The 10,398-nt window shown below is 45.4% G+C and overlaps 1 protein-coding gene across 10 annotated transcripts in view; it reads right to left on the minus strand.

Moving 5' to 3' along the window:
• Positions 1-7,881, minus strand: part of LOC124134520 (multiple epidermal growth factor-like domains protein 10) — a 32,172-nt gene extending 24,291 nt beyond the window's left edge. For 4 of the 10 annotated variants that reach the window (XM_046499369.2, XM_046499367.2, XM_046499368.2 and 1 more), the window contains exons 1-5: positions 7,733-7,859; positions 6,275-6,406; positions 5,311-5,577; positions 3,517-3,654; positions 3,034-3,168 (exon numbers count right to left, since the gene is read on the minus strand). In XM_046499369.2, the coding sequence (XP_046355325.2) occupies positions 3,034-3,168; positions 3,517-3,654; positions 5,311-5,577; positions 6,275-6,406; positions 7,733-7,796 (736 nt within the window). In that variant the 5' untranslated portion in view covers positions 7,797-7,859. Of the gene's footprint in view, positions 1-3,033; positions 3,169-3,516; positions 3,655-5,310; positions 5,578-6,274; positions 6,407-7,732 lie in introns of all 10 variants that reach the window. The other 6 variants (XM_046499374.2, XM_046499375.2, XM_046499370.2 and 3 more) reach the window with 6 other exon arrangements.
• Positions 7,882-10,398: the final 2,517 nt, after the last annotated feature.

A 10,398-nucleotide genomic window follows, 5' to 3' on the forward strand; every position in this document is an offset into this window, starting at 1 on the left:
TTCATGAGTTGATTACACATTGGTTGCACATTCAGGAGTTGGTTACATATTCAAGAGGTGGTTACACATTCAGGAGTTGATTACACATTCAGGAGTTGGCTACACATTAAGAAGATGCTTACACATTCAGGAGTTAGTTACATATTCAGGGGCTGGTTACACATTCAGGATTTGGTTACACATTGAAGGGTTAGTTTCATATTCAGGGGTTGGTTACACATTCAGGGGTTGGTTACACATTCGGAATATGGTTACATATTCAGGGGTTGGTTGCACATTCAGGGGTTGCTCATACATTTAAAAGATGGTGACACATTCAGAATATGATTACACATTCAGAAGATGGTTACATATTCATGAGTTGATTACACATTCAGGGGTTGGTCACACATTCAGAAGATGGTAACACATTCAGGAGTTGGGTACACTTTCCGGAGATGGTTACGCATTCAGAAGATGTTTACATATTCATGAGTTGGTTACAAATTCAGGGGGTGATTACACATTTAGGGGTTGGTCACATAATCAGAAGATGCTTACACATTTAGAAATTGGTTACACATTCAGAAGATGATTACACATTCAGGGATTCGTCACACATTTAGAAGATGGTTACAAATTCATAAGATGATTACACATTCGGAAGATGGTTGCGCATTCAAAAGATGGTTACATATTCAGGAGTTGGCAACACATTCATGAGTTGATTACACATTGGTAGCACATTCAGGAGTTGGTTACACATTCAAGAGTTGATTACACATTTAAGAGTTGATTACACATTCAGGAGTTGGTTACACATTCAGAAGATGGTTACACATTGAGGGTTTAGTTACATATTCAGGGGTTGGTTACACATTCAGAAGACGGTTACTCATTCAAGAGTTGATTACACATTCAGGAGTTGGTTACACATTCAGAAGATGGTTACACATTGAGGGTTTAGTTACATATTCAGGAGTCGGCAACACATTCATGAGTTGATTACACATTGGTTGCACATTCAGGAGTTGGTTACATATTCAAGAGATGGTTACACATTCAAGAGTTGATTACACATTCAGGAGTTGGTTACACATTCAGAAGATGCTTACACATTGAGGGTTTAGTTACATATTCAGGGGTTGGTTACACATTCAGAAGATGGTTACACATTTAGGAGTTGGTTACACATTCGGAAGATGGTTACATATTCATATGCAGGAGTTGGTTTCAAATCCAGGAGTTGGTTATACATTCAGGGGTTGGTTACACATTCGGAATATGGTTACACATTCAGAATATGGTTACACATTCAGGGGTTGGTTACACATTCAGGGGTTGCTCATACATTTAAAAGATGGTAACACATTCAGAATATGATTACACATTCAGAAGATGGTTACATATTCATGAGTTAGATATTCATGAGTTGGTGACACATTCAGGGATTGGTCACACATTCAGAAGATGGTAACACTTTTAGAAGATGTTTACACATTCAGGAATTGGTTACACATTCAGAAGATGATTACACATTCAGGAGCTGGATACACATTCCGGAGATGGTTACACATATAGAAGATCTTGACACATTCAGAAGATGGTTACATATTCATGAATTGGTTACAAATTCAGGGGGTGATTACACATTTAGGGGTTGGTCACATAATCAGAAAATGCTTACACATTTAGGAATTGGTTACACATTCAGAAGATGATTACATATTAAGGAGTTGGTTGTACATTCAGGAGATGGTTACACATTCAGAAGATGTTTACACATTCAGAAGATGTTTACACATTCAGGAGCTTGTTACACATTCACAAGCTTGTTACACATTCAGGAGCTGTTTACTTATTCAGAAGATGGTGACATATTCAGAAGATGGTTACACATTCAGGAGTTGTTACACATTCAGAAGATGGTTACATATTTAGAATACGATTACACATTCAGAAGATGGTTACACATTCAGAAGATGTTTACACATTCAGGAGCTTGTTACACATTCACAAGCTTGTTACACATTCAGGCGCTGTTTACTTATTCAGAAGATGGTGACATATTCAGAAGATGGTTACACATTCAGGAGTTGTTACACATTCAGAAGATGGTTACATATTTAGAATACGGTTACTCATTCAGAAGATGATCACACATTCAGGAGTTGGTTGCACTTTCATGACCTGGTATACATTTAGAAGATGGTAACATATTCAGAAGATGGTTACATGTTCAGAAGATGGTTACACATTCAGAAGATGCTCACATATTCAGGAGTTAGTTGCACTTTCGGGAGCTGGTATACATTCAGAAGATGGTTACATATTCAGAAGATGTTTACATGTTCAGAAGATGGTTACACATTCAGAAGATTGTTACACATTCAGAAGATTGTTACACATTCGGGAGTAGGTTGCACTTTCATGAGCTGTTTATTTATTCAGAAGATGGTTACACATTCAGAAGATGGTTACACATTCAAAAGATGAATACACATTCAAAAGATGGTGACACATTCAGGAGTTACATATTCAGGGGGTGATTAAACATTCAGAAGATGATTACACATTCAGGAGATGGTTACACATTCAAAAGATGAATACACATTCAAAAGATGGTGACACATTCAGGAGTTACATATTCAGGGGGTGATTACACATTCAGAATATTGTTTACACATTCAGGAGTTGGTTGCACTTTCAGGAGCTGGTTATACATTCAGAAAATGGTCGCATATTCAGAAGATGGTTACACATTCAGAAGATCGTAACACTTTCAGAAGATGGTTACATATTGAAAAGACGTTTACACATTCAGGAGTTGGTTACACATTCCGAAGATGATTACACATTCGGAATATGGTTACACATTCAGGGGTTGGTTAAACTTTCAGAGGTTGGGTACAAATTCATTGGTTGGTTACATGTTCAGGAGATGGTTACGTATGATTACAGCCCAACACATGCCATGACATGCATGCATGTGCAAGTCATGCCTAATGGGTTACGGTGAACACGTGCTCTTTACTTGTATACACACAAACACACCGTGTGTACAGTCGATTCCCCAGTAGCCCTCCTTGCAGGCTCCCTGACACGCCCCACTCTCAGGGTCACACCTCTCCTGGTGACAGTGCCCACACACCTGGCCACACCCTCGACCGTAGCTACCTACGCCACATTCTACAACACATGATGCAATCTCCTGACTCACTCACTCAGTAATACATGTTATACGTAATACGTAATACGTAATATGTATGCAGTTATACATAAATGTGTAAAGGAATTTCTCACGACTACATATCAGTACTTAAAGTTTTGTCGCGTTCCATAGCAAGAACACAGATTGAAGCATACTTATCATTTGTCTTTATCTATATTTTATTATTTGTGAGACATTGGGGGTACAATATATACTTCTCCGTGTCATATAATGTCTCCACGAATGACACTCATGAATGACACTCATTAACAATTTTACAATTTGGTTCAGAAATATGACAACATGCACGTTCATGCTAAACGCACTGTGCTGACAATTCAAGCCAGTCCATCCAGCGGAACACCCCGACTTGCAGTGGCCCAATCTGGCAGCACATGCTTCATTCACGTCATCACAATGACAGAATTTCCCGCAGCCTTCTCCGAACAAGCCGTCGGGGCAATCTGCAAAGCAGTTTCTGGAACTGTCACTGCGCAATAGTGTACATATTTAACAAAACGTATATGCAAATGGTAAACACAGTCCCATTCCACTTACTAACACGTTCTCTTATTAATGTTGAAAACCATTCCATTAAGTCCTTTACCTTCAAGAAAGGGCGTATCGTTAAACACGTTGCGTGGCTGTTATTTAATTTGTAATTTGCATAGCCAAGTTAAATACGACATTTTGGGTAAGGGTAACATTGAAATTTAAGTAAGAAAAGTGACGTCCATAGGAAAGTACGCCAAGACTTTGAGAGGCGATTGAAGAAAAGCGAAAGCACGTCGGACGTTAAAACATGTATATAATGAAAGTGGCGTTTTGGCATCATGCGAACAAAAGTTCACTCTATAAATGTAGAAAACTTACGAGTAACAATAACATAACAGGGGATCGATGAGATCATTCACATTGTCATTGTCAAAATATTGTAACAACAGACTTGTTTAAAATTGAGTATGTCCACCTCGTGCATCAGTGCAGGCCACAACACGACGTCGCAACAGTGACTTTAACCGCCTGGTGACGTTAGCGGGAATCCGTTACCATGTCAGGATGAGACAAAGCTCTGGTGGTACTGTGCCACAAATGTTCTTGTGGGTTCATGTCAGGGTAACAAGTAGGTCATGGCAAAGCATTAACGTTCGTGTTGTTGGGGAAGACCTGTGTTAGCCTTGCAATATGGGGTCTTGCGTTATCCTGCAACGCGTATGTGTTGGATAAATGGAAGCACAATGGTCGCAAAACTTCATCCCGATACGTCTGTGCAGTAATGTTGCCTTGAATGATAACAAGCCCCGTCTAAAGTCTCAACAGATTCCCACCCAGACCATGACACCACCTCCTGCAAATGGCTGCACTTCCTGGAGCCAGTTCGGCGCTGGGCTTTCACTTGACGTCAGTACACACACTGTCGACCAGAGCAAAATCTGCTCTAATCAGATGTCCGTAGTCTCGAACCTGCCAACGCCGAACCCGCCAGGGCCCATATTAACCTATCATGTCGGTGTTGTGGCGTCAATGTCATTCCATAGTAGGGTCGACGTGCTCGGGTATCATGTTCCCTCAATCGACGTGAAACTGACACGATGTCCGCGTGCCATCGAGGACGTTGCGTTCGTGGGGATGAGCTTTAACGGTCTTCAATGGGCGTGGTCACACTCCAAGGTCTATCCATTGTCTGACCTTTCTGCAGTAAACGTCATATAATCACGGGTGCAAGCAGATATTCTTCCACTGTGACTATACCTTCCTCCTGGCCTTACCAATCTCACTCTCGCAAGTTTTACCTTCAATGGTAATTAGGGGGCGGTCGGGTAGCCTTGTGGTTAAAGCGTTCGCTCGTCACGCCGAAGACCCGGGTTCGATTCCCGACATGGGTACAATGTGTGAAGCCCATTTCTGGTGTCCCCCGCCGTGATATTGCTAGAATATTACTTAAAGAGACGTAAAACCATACTCACTCACTCACTCACTCACTCACGATATGGTTATTAGACAAAAAACATTTTGGTGTACTTTCTTTTGGACGTTACTTTGTAATAAATTGAACCATATATTGACTCTAAATTTACCAGCTGCTCGTTGAAGTTATTGCAGCAGTTGAATCAACTTACTGCATAGTTTAAGATCAGCGCACATAACGTAATGCTTCACTGTGTGTTCAGAGGCAAAACACCAGGGCATTGTAGCGTATTGGTCGTTCCCATGCCGGGGGTTTCTGCAGTAGTTCTTCCGGTTGTCTTCGAGGGGGAAACTTTCTGTTGAATAACCTAGTTCATGAACAAAAGGTTCCGACCATTTCTGACACTGACTACCATTCTGCGCCTGACTGAATGTTCCGGTGTAGTTGATACCATGGGTGTCATAAATACAATGGTTGTCTGAAAGGTAAGCACTCTAATACAGCACGAACACACGCATAGTAGAGTACAGTGCATAGAACATGTATCTGTCTAGCATACTCTTCAGGACCTTTATATCCTAACTGATATCAATTACCTAGTACAAATGTAGCATTCATACAGATATATATATTCCAACTCAAGCGGTTTGTTACATGTGTGGCTTTTGGTGACGTCATTGCTTCTCTAGAGTGACGATACAACTGTATCTCACAACAGAGTCACGGTGGCTTATGCGATGTTTGTTTGTTTGTTTGTGTAACGCCGCACTCAGCAATATTCCAGCTTTATGACGGCGGTCTGTAAATAATCGAGTCTGGGCCAGACAATCCAGTGATTGACATCATGAGCATCGATCCACGCATTTGGGATACGATGACATGCATCCATCAAGTCAGCGAACCTGACCACCCGATCCCGTTGGTCGCCTTTTACGACAAGCACGAGTTGCTGAACACCAATTCTACCCCGGATCTTCACGGGTCTTAAGCGATGAATATTACTTATGCGACCTATGTGAGCACTGTGGTCTGACTACGATGTTTGGACGGCGCATGTTATCCAGCTTGCTGTTATGCATACGGATCATATGAACCCTGATCTGAATGTGATCACTTATGATGAATACTTGATTAATTCTACGGCCTTCGTCAAACAGAATACACACGTGTCTCACCGAGTTGACAACCGAATCCATATTTCCCATCTTGGCATCCAGACTCGCACCATCCATTCGTGTCGTCACATGACCCGCGAAGGCAGTGGCAGCGGAACTTACACTTCCATCCAAAACTACCGAGCGGGCAGCCTAGCAGAACATTACATTCTTTAGAGGGTGAGTTAGTGAATGTTGTTTAACGCCGAAGTCAGCATGTTTTCAGATATAGCACGTATATATGTCTGTATATATTAAAGTCTGGACCAGGCAAATAAATGTTTGATCCTATGCCGCCTCCGTGATCTAGTGGTAGAGTGTCCGCCCGGAGAGCGGAAGGTTCGGGGTGCGATCCCCAGCCGCGTCATACCAAAAGACGTTAAAAGATTGTACTTGTTGTTACCCTGCCTGTCGCTCGGCATTAAAGGGATCAGACAAGGACTGGTCGGCACGGAGTATATTGTATCTGAGTGGGGTATCCAGAACAAACCCGTATCAGATTTCAGGACAAAAGTAACATTACCAGAAAGTAACCCGCAAAAAACTATGATCGTTTGCCTGAAACATAATTAAGAGTTTTCGGTGTAGGGTTTTTAACTTTTTTTTAGTGTACGTACTTATCCAGATCTGTGCGACAACGCCATAATGACGCAGTGATTGCAACAAAGCGTTCCAACGGCAATAATAAAAACAGTTCATTCATTGTAGAAGGTGATGATCCTTACAACAAAAACAATTTTTGAAAAAAAGATCCTTACAACATAAACAATTTATGAAAAAAGATCCTTACAACATAAACAATTTATGAAAAAAGATCCTTACAACATAAACAATTTATGAAAAAAGATCCTTACAACAAAAACAGTTTTTGAAAAAAAGATCCTTACAACATAAACAAATTATGAAAAAAGCATGATAAAATGGACAATTATTTTATCGCTAAAACTCAAGTTTTTCGTATGAAGGTATGGCTCCATGCGGGTGTTCATGAAGCGGTGCTCAGGTGCTTTGGTTGTAAACACTCTATTACGTGTAGTGATAATATTTTCATAAATAGCCCAGCCATGGATAAACTACCTTGATTTCCACTCCCATTCGGTATTGTACATTTGGAGTCTAAATATCAAAGTTGGTTAGAAATGCACCACGACAAAGAAGGTACTTCTACTACTAGTCACACATCACGTCATCTGAATATGAAAACAACTACTTAATAAATAGGTCTTCAACCCATGCTTGCCGTAAAAGGTAACTATGCTTGACGTAAGAGACGACTAATGGGATCGGGTGGTCAGACTCGCTTGGTCATCGTATCTCAATTGCGTGGATCGATGCTCATGATGTCAATCACTGGATTGTGTGGTCCAGACTCGATTATTTACAGACCGCCGTCATATAGCTGGACTATTGCTGAGTGCGGCGTTAAACAACAAATAAACAATCTTAACAATGTGTTGCTAAGCTACCAGCTAATCTTACCTCGTTCTGTATCAGTGAGACGTAATAAGGAGAGACCCAACGCCAAAATTGATAAGGTTTTCATCCCCCGTGTCCTCCAGTTCTTGTAACTCTACTTGCTGAGTATGAATTATTTCCTGTTATGACTCGCATTTAGATATTTGATAACCTTTCAGTTTCTATTAAAGACAGTTTAACTTTTCTATTTATAATTCAATCCAGCGGATCTATATGAGGAAGATGTCCATTGTTTTTGAATATGTGCGTCTTACTGGTGAAACTGAACGCTTAAAGTTCGGTCGTGACGTTGAATCGAATGCGCTCGTTGAAATGTACTTTGTATTATTCTAACGTTTCCGCGTTTTAAAAAGGAAATAGTGATGTTAAGGGAAATATATTTTAATCTCACCTTCCTGTATCTCATACACGGGAATCCATTCTTTCATTGGGGTTAGGGTAAGGGGTAGTGGAGGGATAGAGGTGGGATGAGGCGGGGGTGGGGAGGGATGGGGTAGGCTTAGTGGTAGTGGAAGGATATAGGTGGGATGAGGTGGGGGTGGGGAGGGCTGGGGTAGGCTTAGTGGTAGTGGAGGGATAGAGGTTGGATGAGGAGGGGGTGGGGAGGGATGGGGTAGGGGTAGTGGAGGGATAGAGCTGGGATGAGGTGGGGGTGGGGAGGGATTGGGTAGGCTTAGTGGTAGTGGAGGGATAGAGGTTGGATGAGGCGGGGGTGGGGAGGGATGGGGTAGTGGTAGTGGAGGGATAGAGGTCGGATGAGGTGGGGGTGGGGAGGGATTGGGTAGGCTTCGTGGTAGTGGAGGGAAAGAGGTGGGATGAGGAGGGGGTGGGGAGGGATGGGGTAGGGGTAGTGGAGCGATAGAGGTGGGATGAGGCGGGGTAGGGGAGGGCTGGGGTAAGCTTAGTGGTAGTGGAGGGATAGAGGTGGGATGAGGTGGGGGTGGGGAGGGCTGGGGTAGGGGTAGTGGTAGTGGAAGGATAGAGGTGGGATGAGGAGGGGGTGGGGAGGGCTGGGTAGGGGTAGTGGAGGGATAGAGGTGGGATGAGGTGGGGTAGGGGAGGGCTTGGGTAAGCTTAGTGGTAGTGGAGGGATAGAGGTGGGATGAGGTGGGGATGGGGAGGGCTGGGGTAGGGGTAGTGGTAGTGGAGGGATAGAGGTGGGGGTGGGGAGGTCTGGGGTAGGCTTAGTGGTAGTGGAAGGATATAGGTGGGGTTGGAGGGCTGGGGTAGGCTTAGTGGTAGTGGAAGGATAGAGGTGGGATGAGGTGGGGGTGGGGAGGGCTGGGGTAGTGGTAGTGGAGGGATAGAGGTCGGATGAGGCGGGGGTGGGGAGGGATTGGGGTAGGCTTAGTGGTAGTGGAGGGATAGAGGTAGGATGAGGAGGGGGTGGGGAGGGCTGGGGTAGGTGTAGTGGAGGGATAGAGGTGGGATGAGGTGGGGTAGGGGAGGGCTGTTGTAAGCTTAGTGGTAGTGGAGGGATAGAGGTGGGATGAGGTGGGGGTGGGGGTGCGGAGGGCTGTGGTAGGGGTAGTGGTAGTGGGGGGATAGAGGTGGGATGAGGTGGGGGTGGGGAGGGCTGGGGTAGGGGTAGAGGTAGTGGAAGGATAGAGGTGGGGTGGGAGGGCTGGGGTAGGCTTAGTGGTAGTGGAAGGATAGAGGTGGGATGAGGAGGGGGTGGGGAGGGCTGGGGTAGGCTTAGTGGTGGATAGAGGTGGGATGAGGTGGGGGTGGGGAGGGCTGGGGTAGGCTTAGTGGTGGATAGAGGTGGGATGAGGTTGGTGTGGGGGGGCTGGGGTAGGCTTAGTGGTGGATAGAGGTGGGATGAGGTGGGGGTTGGGAGGGCTGGGGTGGGGGTAGTGGTAGTGGAGGGATAGAGGTGGGATGAGGTTGGGGTGGGGGGCTGGGGTAGGCTTAGTGGTGGATAGAGGTGGGATGAGGTTGGTGTGGGGGGTGCTGGGGTAGGCTTAGTGGTGGATAGAGGTGGGATGAGGTTGGGGTGGGGAGGGCTGGAGTAGGGGTAGTGGTAGTGGAGGGATAGAGGTGGGGGTGGGATGGCTGGGGTAGGCTTAGTGGTAGTGGGAGGATAGAGGTGGGATGAGGTGGGGGTGGGGAGAGCTGGGGTAGGGGTAGTGGTAGTGGGAGGATAGAGGTGGGGGTGGGGAGGGCTGGGGTAGGCTTAGTGGTGGATAGAGGTGGGATGAGGTTGGGGGGGGGGGGCTGGGGAAGGCTTAGTGGTGGATAGAGGTGGGATGGGGTGGGGTGGGGAGGGCTGGGGTAGGGGTAGTTGAGGGATAGAGGTTGGATGAGGTGGGGGTGGGGAGGGCTGGGGTAGGCTTAATGGTAGTGGAGGTATAGAGGTGGGATGAGGTGGGGGTTGGGAGGGATAGAGGTGGGATGAGGAGGGGGTGATGAGGGCTGGGGTAGGCTTAGTGGTGGATAGAGGTGGGATGAGGTTGGGGTGGGGGGGGGGGGGGGGCTGGGGGAAGGCTTAGTGGTGGATAGAGGTGGGATGGGGAGGGGTGGGGAGGGCTGGGGTAGGGGTAGTGGAGGGATAGAGGTGGGATGAGGTGGGGGTGGGGAGGGCTGGGGTAGGCTTAGTGGTAGTGGAGGTATAGAGGTGGGATGAGGAGGTGGTGGGGAGGGATGGGGTAGGCTTAGTGGTAGTGGAG

This window comes from Haliotis rufescens, unplaced genomic scaffold (assembly GCF_023055435.1).
Source record: "Haliotis rufescens isolate VD_foot unplaced genomic scaffold, xgHalRufe1.0.p SCAF_2, whole genome shotgun sequence".
Lineage (NCBI taxonomy): Eukaryota > Metazoa > Mollusca > Gastropoda > Lepetellida > Haliotidae > Haliotis > Haliotis rufescens.